At 43.7% G+C, this 15,314-nt stretch overlaps 1 protein-coding gene across 3 annotated transcripts in view; it reads right to left on the bottom strand.

Moving 5' to 3' along the window:
* Nucleotides 1-2,423: 2,423 nt before the first annotated feature.
* calcr (calcitonin receptor) overlaps nucleotides 2,424-15,314 on the bottom strand; it is a 56,696-nt gene continuing 43,805 nt past the window's right edge. For all 3 annotated transcript variants that reach the window (XM_037094085.1, XM_037094084.1, XM_037094083.1), the window contains 6 exons: nucleotides 12,894-13,047; nucleotides 12,008-12,068; nucleotides 11,775-11,841; nucleotides 11,460-11,678; nucleotides 10,853-10,894; nucleotides 2,424-6,005 (listed from right to left, as the gene is read on the bottom strand). In XM_037094085.1, coding sequence (XP_036949980.1) covers nucleotides 5,784-6,005; nucleotides 10,853-10,894; nucleotides 11,460-11,678; nucleotides 11,775-11,841; nucleotides 12,008-12,068; nucleotides 12,894-13,047 — 765 coding nt within the window. In that variant the 3' untranslated portion in view covers nucleotides 2,424-5,783. The remainder of the gene's footprint in view (nucleotides 6,006-10,852; nucleotides 10,895-11,459; nucleotides 11,679-11,774; nucleotides 11,842-12,007; nucleotides 12,069-12,893; nucleotides 13,048-15,314) is intronic.

The raw sequence follows: 15,314 nt of genomic DNA on the forward strand, positions 1-15,314 counted from the left end.
GAGCAGCTACTGGATGGATCGTCATGACATCTAGTTCATTCAGGGACCCCAGAGGATGAATCCTGCTGAAGGGTTGACATTTGGGATTTTGAATTAAAACAACTGTCGGATGAAGGGTGGATAAAGAAGAGATCCGCAGCTTCAGGTCGACAACAGAGAGACCTGGCCAGCCAACACGTCATCACAGGTTAGTTAACGATGTTACTGACTGAAGGACGTGAGCCGATTGTGTCTGCAGATCCAAGTGAATCCAAAAAGTGCCTCTGTAAAGTTGTAACTACAGCAGCAGAAGCTGTTTTAATGTTAATAGTACAGATGAAGTAGCCGACCTGCTCTCTGATGATGAACCTTGTAAACAGTGACAGTGGAGCTTTTCACCTCCTTATTTACAGTAAAGTCACATCGGACTGATCATAACACAGCAACATAAAGAGTCTTAATGACAGAGAAGATGACACTTGATCAGGTAGTTATGTGTGTCCGGTCCGTCCACTCTGATGGAGACCGAATGGACAACCAGCAGATTTCTAAAGACATAATGTCGCTGCATGTCTGTCTGGCTGTCGTAGTTCAGATCCTAATACCAGAAATATATCATATCATTCTTATTTTATGCTGTTCACTTAGAAGAATGGTTAGAATTTGTATGACTTCAATTTAAATATGATTGTTTCATTCAAAAGGGGAAGAACATGTTCTGATGATTTCATCAAGAATGACTCTGTGCTTCATCTCAGTTATTCATGAATCCACAGTAAGTGTAGTCGTCTCAGTAAACGTGGATCTGTTGCTGTCCAGTGACGCTCTTCGGTCTCCTGGTACCTCGAGCCGGGTCGGTGTGTGCTGCAGCCCAGCAGAGATCCAGATGCGGTGATGTCACACCCTGATGGATGAGACGGAGGAGCAGAGTCTCTGTTTGTTTGTTAAAATTCACAGAAAACACGCCTCCTCTCTCCACTGTTATGCCCACTGCAGCGCCGCTCAGTTGTGATGAATTTCTGGCCACGACAGCTGGAAACGCTCCAAGCCTCGGGTGAACGAGCGCTTCAGTTCACTTCAGCTCGAATGAACGGACACGAATGTGAGGAAACATGGCCGTCTTCGACAGCAGTGATCCGAGCAGTCGCGGTCACACGCCGAGGACTTGACCGCCTCAAGTGACCTTGAAAATGATTAACGCACAGATGAAGATTCTGATTTAAAACTCTTGTCGTCTCTTGTTTGAACACCGCTGAGTAAAAGCAAACACAGCATCGTTTTCACAGATGATTTCTGAGCACACGTGACGCTCTTGGGATTCAGCCAGAAAACGGAGATTGTCGCTGTCAGGGAAAATTCTCAGATGCCTGAAGCAGCCGGCCGCAGACATTTTCCTGAAGGTTCCCAGGCCGGCAGGCTCCCAAAATGGAGGCTGTTCGAGGTAATTTACGGCTTCTCCCCCTAACTTTGTTATTCCAGTGAATCCCCTGAAGAGAAGCCCAGGCTGGATAGGTTTAATCTTCATTATCACTCTGAATCTGCACACAATTTCAGACTCAGCTCTGAATAGTTTCATTTACACATTCCTTTGCATGAATGTGGTGTTGTGCTGTCAGCAGGGGACAATTCTCATCAGCAGAGTAACGAGACGGCTGCAAACATGTCTGACTTCATCACCACAGCAGGCTGACAGCGCGGCCTCTTCTCTTGACTTCACCATTAGGATTCAGCAGAGCCTGAAATTGCATATTATACAGTAGCCGTCTATAGGAAGGCTGAAAATTATTCACATGAAGTGAAGAACTCAGCCTCGTTACTGCGATAACAACCTTCATTTGTTGTATAGTGTGAGCCGCCGTCATCCCGGAGACACACAGTGTCGCTCAGTCCTGTTCCGTTCTCACGTCGGGCGCCAGTTTGATTCGAGCCAACTCTTTAGAAATGGTTATGGTACAGCCGAGCCCGGGATCACACAGACATGAAATGGAGGAAGACTTCCTTTGTTTTCCTGCACACTCATTATAAAAAACCTCTCAACCCTGAAATATTGACAAGAACAATGTTGGTGAGCAAAGTGCTGCTGAATCATCGTCACAATCTGTGAAGACGAAGTTTTTGCCAGCGTAGTTTTAGAAAAAGTTCATTTTCTTTTCCATTTCATTGAATTGTTTAAAAATCACAGCATGGAAAGAAAATCACTTTTCTTCATCAAGTAAAAGCTGCAAATTATTCTATCTGAACTCCTCCTCTTCCTCTTCCTCTTCCTCTTCCTCTTCCTCTTCCTCCTCTTCCTCCTCCTCCTCTTCCTTTTCCTCCTCCTCTTCCTCCTCCTCCTCCTCCTCCTCCTCCTCCTCCTCCTCCTCCTCCAAACAACATTTTGCAGCTTGTTTCTCTCACTGCTCAGGAAATAAAGAGAAACACCAAAGAATCTTTTATGTCTGTATTCTTGTGCTAAAAGATTTTTTCTTTAAAAAAAAAAAAAAAACACTAATCAATTTTGGCTTTTACAAAATGCAGGGTTTTTTTTCTTTTCTTTAAACAGCTTTGAGATGATTCCAGTCTGAGCTGAGGAGGAGAGAAGAGACGAACACAAGCAGAAATGAACGACAGGACGGTAACAAAAATAGCTGTCAGAGTATTTCACAGTGCAAAAATCTATAATATACACAGTGTCAGCTCATATTTACATGAACGTACAAGATATACAGAATCTGTCTTCCTCAAACCAGAACGGTTAATAACACGTCCTGCAGCGTGCGTCACATCCAGCACACACCACTGTAGAGAGGAAGCTGAACACACACTCAAATAAACATTCAAAATCAAGAACATGTGTAGCATAAAAGCTTCTGGGATGATGATGATGTAATCGCCTGTATTGATTGTCACGTTCTGTTCCTTCAGTAAACCTGCCAGCAGCAGTAAGTCAGTGAGAAGCAGCTCTGCAGCCGGTCCCAACGCTCGCTTCATTCACCGGCTCGGCTTTCTCACTTACGCAGCTAATCGTGGCCACAGAGCTGCGTTCTGACTCGGATCGCTTCCCTGACAAGACTCGATTTTGTAATTGGACCAATTTACTGTTATTAGCTCGCAGTGGAGAGCGTTCACATTTCTTTCCAGACAAAACGCCATTACAAACATTATCTGTAGCGTCCAGCTCTCCTGGTTCTGTTGCTGTGGCAGAAAGCACTTCCTCTCAATGTGTCTGCAATCACATGAGTTATTTATGCTTCACTATATATTCATAGTAATTCATAAGCCACCAAAGTCACTACAATGGAGACTCTTTTCATGGCCCTATAAAGATCAGCGTCTAAGCTTCAGACCTAATGTGCAGATCTGGTTCTCTGTTCACTCTGCAGGTCCATGTGAGCATCGAGTCATTACAACCCTCTGGTCCACTCACTCCAGCTGACCATGACAAAATCATCACACTGACATGAACATCCAACCAGTGACAACACACACGTAGACACAACATATGATTATAGTCTGGAGATATTCTACATAACATGAACCAACAATGAATTAATAGTCCTAACGAATGTTGCGTCAGTATGATAAATGTTGTTCCTCCGTGCCCCGCGGCTCTATTCAACTCTTTTTACATCAGAGTGTCTGGTGGTTTTTTCTTTTTTTTCTTTTTTTTTTTCAAATCCACAATCAATACTTTTCCTCATTGCCAGGAGATGACTTTGCCTCTCTGAATGTTTTGTTATTCTCATCATGAACTTGCCAGGAAACAAACAGCAGATCATGAACCTCATCACTGCTAACACTAACGCCTGTGTTAGAAAGTCTCCATTATATCAGACATGTTGCTGATAAACAGCTGACGCAGCCGTTCACTTCAGAGGCTGAGACCAGATGTTCGCAGGTGTGACAGTGTGAAGGAGTCACACTGTCACACCTGCCGACATGTGATGACCTCATCCTGCTGCCACTCACTAAAGCATGCAACGTGTATCAATGCGCAGATGAAAATAGTCCCAGACAAACAGTGTTTATTCCTGTTTGAGTAACATTTCATTCAGCTTCTTTGTTTCTTCAGAAAACGACTCGACATGTTTAAAAGTGAAGCTACAATGGTTTTTAACGACTGGTGCCTGACGCTGTGTGAGCCGGTGCACAGCGATGGACTAATGCACTGTTGGTTCTGTTTTTTATGAGATTTAAGGATACAGAATATCTCCAGACTTTTCTGTACAGGTGCTCCTCCGGGTCCCCTCAGTTCTCTGAACGACTGGCTCCTGAACAGACAGATGGCAGCAGTCTGAGCTCCTGGAAGCTTTACTGGATAATATGTTGTGTTTCATTCTCTGGCTGAATGAGACGGCTGTTATCAGAGACGCACTTTAGAGGAGCGTTGGGCTTCTGAGTAACTTCCATATACGATGTTTAAACAAAAGCACACAAACAAACTCAGCGTGGTCTTCTGTTTGGATTCAAACCTAAATGTCATCAACTCTCTGACTTAAAAAAATAATGAATAAATACTTAATGGCAGAGCTTTGATGAAGCATCAGTAACATGACAGCAGCAGCATGAGTTCCTCTGCTGTCTGTGACGTCAACATGCCTTTAAGACAGAGACTGGTGTGGAAGTGACTCTCTCATCGCCTCATCGTCGGCCAGCCTGATGCTCAGTCATACAAAATGCTACAAAACTCAGGAATAAATACACACAGAGGACAAAGTTATGGATTAAAGGCATCGTGATGAAGGATGATCAAGAATTAAACTAGACAGTGATACACACATACACATACACACACACACACACACACACACACACACACACACACACACACACACACACACACACACACACACACAGGCTGTTCAACCTCAAAATAAAGTTATTTTTTTATTTATATATTCTTTTGTGCATTGAGCTTCTTGTTTTTGCTTCTCGTCCTGTGATGTTCCGCCTCAGCACAAATACAGCAACTGCAGAAATACAAAGCCGTCAGGAGTGCAGCATCACAGGACACACACTTGACACGTACTCAGGAATCGGCAAGAATAAAATATTAATAGAAAAAACTAAATAAAATCCTTTGAAACACTTTCTTGAAAATGGAAAATGGTGAACATATATTATGTACACAATTCCAGAGCTTCAAACACAGAGGGCCTCGTGAAATCTGACCCATCATGGCACATAAGATCAGGTGTGTGTGTGTGTGTGTGTGTGTGTGTGTGTGTGTGTGTGTGTGTGTGTGTGTGTGTGTGTGTGTGTGTGTGGACACCCCTTCATAGCTGTGACCAACATACAGTACCCTTTGGTATAGGTGAGGTTAGGAAGGATTGGTTCTTCCACTTCACCTTAAAAATCCTCATCAACAACACCTCGACCTCGTGTAGATCATCATCATCATCATCATCATCATCATCATCATCATCATCATCATCATCATCATCATCATCATCACATTCAGCAGCATCGCCTCCTCACAAGAAAAATCAGCTGTCATCACAGTCAGTCTTTTCTCTCAGAAGCCTCGTAGTCGTGGTTTAGCAGCTGTAGGAAGTGACACACGCCAAAAAAAGCAGCTCTCGTCTCGTGCCACAAGTTCTTGACATCAGCGTTTTGTTTTTTTTTTGAAAAGCAGTCGCAACAGCAATGTAAAGTAAAATGTCAGCATCTTGAAGCTAGTCCAAGCTCTCTGTTTCCAGACCCGTATTGTCGTTCTGGGCTGAACACACCAGCCTCTGAGATTTGATCACTGAGTAGTTCTTGCTGTACATCTCTGCTGCAGTGTTGCTCCTCTTCATCTGTTTCCAGCGCTCCACTCTTCCTCCTCATGCGTACGCCTCTCCTGACTTTAGTGCCACCAGTTCAGAGTCCTCCGTGTGGCGCCCGTTCAAGTGTTCGCTGTTACAGTCGTGGTGGTACATGAAGGCGGGCACCTCGGTGATGGAGGTGGCTGTGTAGGACGTGGAGCGCATGGAGCAGTGGTCCTTCCTTCTCTGACCCCACTGGGTTTTATACTGCATCCACTGTCTCTTCAGAGCCGCCTGCACCTGCAGGACACACAAGCACCAGCGTTAAAGTCTGGGTCATGGTCAGGACGGTGCCACTGCCAATTACCAAAAAACTAAAACTACGACAAAAGATGTTAAACAACCTTTTTTTCCATGAGTAAGACACTGAACACCACCTGCAGCAGTGGACTCGTCATGTTTGAGTACATTTTTGGACGGAGAATTATTCATTTTGATATTTAAGTACATTCAGTGTTAAAATGCACTCAAAAGTCATACTTGAGTTATATTAATATTCATATTCATCATTTTCAGATCATCAGAATATTTTTTTTTTTTTTACACCCAGTCGCTGAAATGTGCTTTTGCTTTGCCTCAAAGTGAAGCTGAGTGGACGTATGAAGGAGCAGAAAATGGGAATCCTTTGACTAAAAACAGGATGAGGTTGACTAAATATGGCAAACATTAACATGGACATCGGATATTTGACAAATTACAAACAAATTTGAAGTTAAAATGATGTAATTTTGAACTATTTTATGTTTTCTTAGTTGTCAAAAATATCCAACATTCCTCCAAACTGCCTGTTTTGCTTCTCGGTGTCTGCTGAGAGCTGAAGACTGTCAGCAGATCAGCTCGACATAAACCACAGAGACGTGATCAGGCCAACAGCAGCTGACTCCACTGATCACAAACTGAACTAACCAGGGGAGGAGGTGCAGGTAGAGCGTGTCAGATTAAACACAGGTGTAATGAGTCGGGACAACACCGGGAGCAGGTGAAAGACCCGGCAGACACATGAAACACAGCACTGACAGCGAAAACACACAAAACCATTCCACCAGACGCTCAGATTTACATGTGACGCCACGCGAGCGAGGCAGAGCCCGAGCAAACGCCGGCTTCCGATCCAATAATCTGAGCGACAGTGATCTTCACTGAAGAGAACTCAGCTGCTGCAGCACATGTGGAGCGCTCAGATCCAGATCCCACTCACAGATGATGTTACGTTAGGACACGTAAACACTGAAGTCACAGAACTACAGAGCTGTGAGTTAAAGATTACATCCAGTAATTACCTGCTGACGCACCTGAGAGTCTGAGAGTCTGGGGTATATTTCAAGTTTTGCTCAGCTGCCACGCCGAGCGTCCAGGTAGGGCTGATGAAGGTTATTTCTCTCTGTTGCATGTCGAACAACAAGCCGCTCTGTAACAGTCGGCTGCATTGTCTTCTTAAATGTCGAGCACAATGAGCTGATAAGAGTTTGACACAACCTCCAAAATGACACAACGGACGGCGCCAGATTTTCATGCAACCACTTAGAGACAGAGAGCTGCAGAGGGATCTCCGCTGTGTCACTGACGATACTTAACATTATCTTGCAGAAGCTGTTTGATACAGTCACCACAATAATAAGCATGTAAACCAAATCCATACTGAGCCGTCACAAAAGCCATTGTTGTGCTGATGACACACTGTGAGTAATCCTTCATAATCCTTCTATTTAACCTCTTGGTTGTTCTGATGTTTCATTCAGCTATAAAATAAAACTTCTGAATCAGAAGTGTGTAAAGTCTGCTGCTCTGGATGATTCCACTGAGACGTTCAGATGTTGACTTCATGATGACGACCGGATCAAACTTCTCTTCTCAGTAGAAGACTGATGTGAGAAGCTGCATGTTGCTGATGGATGGATGGATGGATGGATGATGGAGGCTTTAGTGTTTAATTGTTAAAACAATGCCGAAACTCAAAATCCTACTGACTATATTTGTTTAATTTCTGGTTAGAAATATACTGGAGTAACATTTCAGTGAGATAAAGACAGTTTTCACTTATTCCCTGAGCAGATGTTTTTTATTGCTCACTACAAGTGTGAAATATCTTGAACATATTCAGCGTTTTCTTTTCAAGTGGTATTTTTTCCCAGAGCCAAAAGTCAAATGTTGAAAAGGCTTCTTTTGATCGACTAACAGTCCAAAACCCAAATATACTGAATTCACACTGTTGTAAATGGAGTAAATCTTCACACAGTCAGCTGTTCAACACTGTGTAGGTATCAACTGACTGACCTAAGAACAGCTGAAGTGTGACTACGATCCGCCTGCAGTGCGATGTTCATATTTTTATTCTGTACCAGCGCGACACTAAAGTGACTACTGCTGCCGTATTAACACACAATAGTCTAATTATCTAAATTATGACGGTAATTGTTCTAACGAGACAAAAGAGCAGCCGGGCCTTACAGCCTGGATGTGGAACATCTTGCTTGATGTCACAAATACAGCATGAAAGCTGTTTGTCTCACTGACCTAACTTCACAATGGCGCCATTGTAGAAACAAGGCGGGTCTGTACAGTTTGGCCTTGAAGTAAAAAACAAAATTGACCCCCCCAGAAACTTGTGTCCTGATTAACGGAGCTGAATTGGTCATTATGCGGATGAAGACGAACCCTCGTATTCCCCAGTGATAGTTCGTTAGCTCGTCCTTCAGACATACGCTCTGCACATTGTTGATATTGTTTACATCTTGTATCGTACACTGCTGTGTTCTGGCAGCTCACATATGATCTAATAGCTGAAATATTTTCCAGGCTGCATGTGTAAACCACCACCGACACGTCACGCTGAGGGTTCAGCCTGTTTTACTCTCCTGCTGACAGCAGAGACACTTTCACCACATCAGGTGACACAGAAGCATTTTACAGGTCCACCAATATCATGGTAAATAGGTGCTAATTAATAAGATATTTTAAATCTCTGGTGAGTTACCCCTCAGTTACAGTAATAGTTAGTTCCCAGCTTGTTTATGTCTACTTCCCCACTCAGCTGAAACAAGTTGTTGCAGCTTAATTTCCAACTAGTTTCTGACTAAACTCTGCAGGTCAGAAATCTGAGACGAGGGGAAGTTAGACATGAACTAGTGGGGAGTTACTGCAACTCAGTACAACACAAAGAAATGCCAAGTTCCTCTGACCATAACCCTGAATTTAAACAGAAACCAGGTGGAAGTTTCCTGGAAATATGTGAAAGAAATTTGGGCATTTAAATAACTTAATTCATTTTGAGATAATCATTGTGGTAGTTAATATCTTGTTACTTCCCATCAATAATCTGGACAGTAACACTTCACAATAATCATCATTAATAAATAATTATCTAATCTTCAGTGAATATCTTGTTAACGCTGATATCAAATGATTAAATTCTTTATAAACAATTAATAAAAGCAACTGTTTATTGTAACCTGATGTTTATAATACTTTAAAAATGTTGAATAAATTCTGTGTAGTTCATCTGTAAAGTTTTTGGAACTGAAGGTTTATAAACCTTTACAGCTGCCTCGTGAATGTTTATAGAGCGTTTCATTTTTAACAGTGAAATAACTATTAACTAAAGTTTAATAAGCTACAAATGTATATCATTTATTAATGATTGTTTTTAGAAAGTCTTGCCAAATATTAGAGACGCACATTGTGCCACACAGCCGTCTGTCCGTGGCGTTCACACCAACATGAAGCTAACGACTCTAACTGAACCTCACAGCGTGTCTGTCAGGACTCTGCTGTGCAGAGACCTTGAGCCTGATACAATATGTCACACAAAGGACCCAAAAGGTCGTTACAACACCATTAACCCCAGATTTGGTCTTTAGTAGAAATGAAGCTGGCTGGTTGAGAGAAGGCTGAGGAGGCTCGCAGCTGCAGACGGACTCAGAGGCTGAGAGGAGGACTTGAAAGGAGAGTTGATTTCCAGCTGGGCCTGGAAACCACACAGTCATTTATAAACTGTGTCTTACTCTTCACCTGACGTGACCCTGCAGCTTCCACTGCAGCAACACAAGAAGCCTCAGAAGAGACAAGCAGCACATTGTTTTATAACCTGTTACAACTGGACTCATGACAGATGCATCATCTCTGTCAGGTTACAACTGTTTTACTCAAGAGTCCGACACCAAAATCCAACTCTGAGTCTGTTTTTAGGTCACTTCTTGATATGCTATCAGGTACGGATGTGAGACGCCAGCTATCTGACCTGGAAAAACTAAATTTGAAAATGTTTTGCCTGATGGAATTCAAACTTAATGTCATAAGCAATGACTGGCTTTAGTGCTGCATGACTGAACAGCTGCCAGAGTGTTGACCTTTATCGAAGGCCAAACTGTGGCACTGCTTCATCACAGGAGGTACCAACAGTGGAGCCGCTCCAAGATACAATATTCTTCAGGGAAAAAGTCCATAATTTGGGAACTTTTTCGCCAAGAGTTATGTGCTAAATATGAAGCTGGAGCCAGGAGATGTTAGCTTAGCTTAGCATGAAGACTGGAAGAGGGAAATGGTTCGCCTGGCTCCATCCAAAGTTAACAAAGCCTTCCTGCCAATGCTGCTAAAGCTCCCTCATTAGACAAACTTGTTAATTAGTGAGCTTTGGAGGTGCTGGAAGAAATCTATTTCAGGACAGAGCCAGTTTCATATTTGGCTTACAAACATGACCGAGGTATGAAGGCTGTCGCGTTGTGTTGAGAAGCTGCGTGGACGTAAGGGCCTAAATAATCATCAGGCAGGAAAGAAATACACAACCACCACAATGCACCACTTGTGAAATTCAATATTAATGTTTAAAATGATATTTTGGCTGATAGCTTTTGTCAAAACGTGTTTTTTCCCTGTTGTTAGTTTAGTTTTCCAGACGAACGGTTGAACATCGGCAGTGGTATCAGTGACTGTCGTCTTATTTACCACCGTGTGGACAGCAGACACATGGCTGCAGTCTCACACGCATCAGTCCAACAGCATAAAACACTTTCTGTGACTTGACACGATTGTGTCGCAGCAGCCGACCACGGGAAAGTTCTGATGTGCAGAAATACGTGAACGGTTCTTACCTCTCCGTTGAAGAAGCAGAATATTGTTGCCACCAGTAATCCCTTCAAAATAAAACACAAACACAATTAGCACACAGTAATTAAACAGAGACTGTGTGAGCAATATAATCCCTCAAACTGTCTGACTACCTGGAAGTATCCCAGCCTGCCTGCCTGTTGTCTAATGAAGTGTCTAACTTGTAGTTAAATAAAGTTAATGAAGTGTCTATCTGGTGATTTAAAGTGTAAATTAGTGGTGAATCACATCCATCGATCACAAGACAGAAAACAAGGTGTTAATAGACGGAAACATCTAAATCTCCAGCCGGATGAGACCCGAGAGGAGCGACAGATGGATTGTTTCACATATACTGAGAGTTCAAGGCTAACATATAAATATCAGTACTGGCTCCCGGTACGAAGCGCACGTTGATTTCAACGTTTGCACATATTTGTTTTCCTCCGTCACTGACCACATGTGAAAAGCAGCTCGACCGACGTGGGCAGTGAAGCAGCACTTTACTTGTTCTTTAGCTCTCTGCTGAGTTACCTTTGCACTGAGCTCCCATCTGGTGCTTTAATGGAAATTCTGATGAATGCAGTGCCGTGCAGTCAGCTCAGTACCTACCTGGTAGTGCATGAGTATGTGCATGATGTACTCGTAGACCTCCCCGGCCAGCCGGTTCTCCGGCCTCCAGGGGAAGATGACGAACTGGATTCCGAGCAGGGGCACCAGGATGAGGGTGGCTCTCACCGCCTTCATGTACATGTTGGACTCTGCACGGTGTGTGTCTCTCAGCTTGGTCACCAGCACTCGTATAATATTCAGTAAGAAGAAGAGGTTCACCTGCAGAAAGGGAGCAAAAAACAGACATAATCGCCAGTTGTTCTCATCCATGTGTTCCTCTTGCTTTTTGCTGAGGCCGCGGCTGAGCACACTTACGAGGAGCGCTGCCACTATAGGACCATGGACCGCGTAGAGCAGATGGGTTTCCACACTCATCCAACAGCTACAGAAGGAAAAACATATCAGTCAATGCTGCCTGCTGCCCAAAATACACATGCACACACACCGATACAAAACCATGCAAGTGTACACACTCTGTGCCACACACAGACGAGCACATACGCAAACATCTCCTGTTTATTTGCACAAGTTTCTGGAACATTACTCACTTGTCGTCAAAATACTTTTTCCTTGCCACGGCGTGGATGGATGCAGGCACCAGAGGAAAGCCTTGGACAGGAGAAAGATGGCGGCCATATGAGGTCTTGAGTGAATTTAGCGAAATTCATTTGTCATTCACGCAACAGTAAAAAGTGTGGTCAGCTGTTTTGTCGGTGTTCGACCTCCTCATCAAATGAATTACAACTCTGCAAACACTGCATAAATACTTGGAGAGACGGGAGCTCGTTGGATTAACTTCCACATCCTCATGTGTGCAAACGTTCCTATTTCCTCGCTCCAACCCTAAAAACAACACCACATGGCTGATTTGATGTAGCAATCCTGTCTAATTTGAAATGTTGTCTATAAAAAACCCTGGAGGGGCTGAGAGAGCTCAGATCGCACTGCTTCAACTGGACATAAACACATGAATCCATGTGCGCCCCATTTTCATCGAGGCCCTGCAGCATATCGGCCACAGATGGACCTGACTAAATGACTGTCTTTCATAAACACACACACACACACACACACACACACACACACACACACACACACACAGAGCAAATAAAAAGGCCTCAAGGTTATCCCATTATTTAACGATGACCATGCATTTAGTTCCATCGCCTCCTTGTTTGTCAGCCTGCTCCCATTATTCCTGTTCTGAACAAGGTGAAAAACACTGAGCGCGACGCGACAGGACGGCCAATAAAGCTGTCAGTGTGTCCACGGTGACAAACTGTACGGGGATTATTTGGATGCGGCTCTAAATTTGCGGCTTGCTGAATAGCCTTTCAGTGAGTTTCCTGTCCAGCAAGCAGATAAAGATCAGTGTTTGAAGATTCACTACAGGATGTAAAAAGAGCTGATCAGATTTCATTGAGACGGACTCACCCCAGCCCAGGAGGTAGTACCAGTGCAGGTGCTGCTCCTCTGCAAACACGGCCACCACGATGAGCGTGTGCAGGTAGATGCCTTCACACAGCATCCAGAAGTAATTGCAGCCCAGCATGTACATGTGGAAGAAGTGCAGCACCTTACAGCCGACCTGCAGACAGACAGAGGGAGGGAGAACACGAGGATCTCTTATTTGTTTTTGGCCCCTCACATGAAAAAAAAAATCCATTTAGCAGATTCAATTCAAACACTCCTGACACCGTCTCAGCAGGACGCTAAAAAGATCTAAGAGGATGTTTCTGCACTCGCGGCACATAATGATTATCCAGTATTACGCTCTGCAGTCAGGGAGGATGTTTATTCATTTACCCCCTCGGGATGTGAGCTGAGATGGAATCAATGATTCTCCTTTGTGTTCGGAGTGCTCTTTGATAGAGATATTCCCACTTTACCCACCGTAGCAAAGATAAGCCGTGTTCTGCAGTGTGTAACACCACCGTGTACGGTTCAGGCTCCGACTGATGCATTCAGCCTCTCATTATGTATTCTGTCTATCATCATGATGTGCTGAAAGAGGTGACTTTGATGACATATTATTATGTACATTACATCTTATCAGACCAGTCTGCTTATTACAAAGACACTTATGGATCTGCCATTATCTGTAATTAGTGACCTCAGTGCACGGAGCTCCGGTGATCTTCTCCTGACATCTACTCGGAAAGTCGCAGCTTCACTAACAGTGAATTCATTCAACATTTTCTTCCGGCAGTATTAACCGTCTCATGTCTGAGTGGATTTGTGAGGGAGACACGTTTCTGGAGATGCCAGTTGAACTGACGGTCACATCAGCTGCTCGTCCCATCTGATATATCTCCACTTAAGATGGCTGAGAGAGTTGAAACCAACACATGTACGTTTCTCTTCGGTCCACGTTGATGCTCGAAACAACACCTGATATTATAGTTTCATCACAGATATCACAGGGTTGAGTTAAAACAACATGTTCCCATAGAGTTGTAATGTCAAAACTGTTATTTCATCAAATTCTGTTGATTTCTGTTAATAATTCTTATTTTTTTCTATTCTTTCAACACAGTCTCATGTAATCTGATCCTCCTTTTTGAACTTAGAGAGACTTTCTTTCAAGTTTTGCTTGCTGATATGTAAAAAAACATTTTCTTGTTGTGATCTCCTGTATTTGTTCTCAGGTCAGTAACAAAACTAAAGTTACATTTATCGACCTGCTCACATCGTCTTCTGTTAAAACAGGTCCTGACCTCACTGTTATTCTCTTCATATGGAGAACATGAATGAAAGAAGTCGTTTCAGGAAAATAACATTTGAAATATTCACATTCCTGCGTAGAAAAGGATGCACGCGGCCGCAGTTTAACTCGGAGATGCTGGCGCTGCTGTTAACTGCAGCTCTCAGGAGTCTCCTCAGCTCCAAACGCACATCAGTCATTCACTTCTAAACTTTTATCCACATGTCCGTCGCTCACTCTCCTCTTGAAGCCTCTCCACTCTAACAGACGTGGACTCGTATCAGTCTGCAGAGCCGGATTCTCAAAAAACTGTTTTAGACTGAAGCTCAGCGAGGTTTGTGTAAAGTTGCCGACGATGTTCTGGTTAACAGATCAAGTCGCTATAGATCATACTGATGTTTCTCATGTTTTCGGCCTCCTCCCTGGTTTGACACAAGCTTTGGGGATTCACTCCCCCGCACTGCTGGCAGGCCAAACCAGACTCAGTATCCCTGCACCGGAGAGAATACAAAGAGCTTGTTTTCTCTGGGAGAGCAAATCTCCGCCACAACCCACCATTCCTAAATCACCAGTGCAGAAAACAGGCTCATAAGTCTCACTTTGGCAGCGGCAAATTTCAAATGCTTCCCAGCAGACACGCGTGAATCCCAACCACTGGTGCTTGTGATTTCTTTTTCGGCTTCTTCCTGAAAGCCGGGCCACGGTGACCAATTCTGCTTTGACGCGTTACGGCGAGTTATCACGACTTGACAGTCCAGTGTCAGAAGGTAACAGACTAAACACAAAACTTTTTGACAAATTGTGCGGAGGAGAGGCCTGAACGCGAGCCACTGCACAGAATTATACTGTATTTATTTCCTCACATTAATGATGATGGCTGTCAGTGCTGGGCGCTTCTTGGAGACGATCGGAGACGGAATAAAGAATAAAGCAGGATGAGCCGGACACATTTGGTGAATGCATGAAAATGTGCAAAAGCAGGACACAGAATCAAACCCAAACCCAGTGAAGCCTCTGCTGCCTCCGGCTTGGTTCTGGTTCTGGTACTGTGTCTGGCTGGAGCCGCTCCAGCTGCTGAGGCTGATCGGATCGTGTGCATGTGTGAGACAGTTTCTATAATACTGTGTGATGATTTTGTTTGGCACTGTCTT

This window comes from Acanthopagrus latus, chromosome 3 (assembly GCF_904848185.1).
Source record: "Acanthopagrus latus isolate v.2019 chromosome 3, fAcaLat1.1, whole genome shotgun sequence".
Classification (NCBI taxonomy): Eukaryota; Metazoa; Chordata; class Actinopteri; order Spariformes; family Sparidae; genus Acanthopagrus; species Acanthopagrus latus.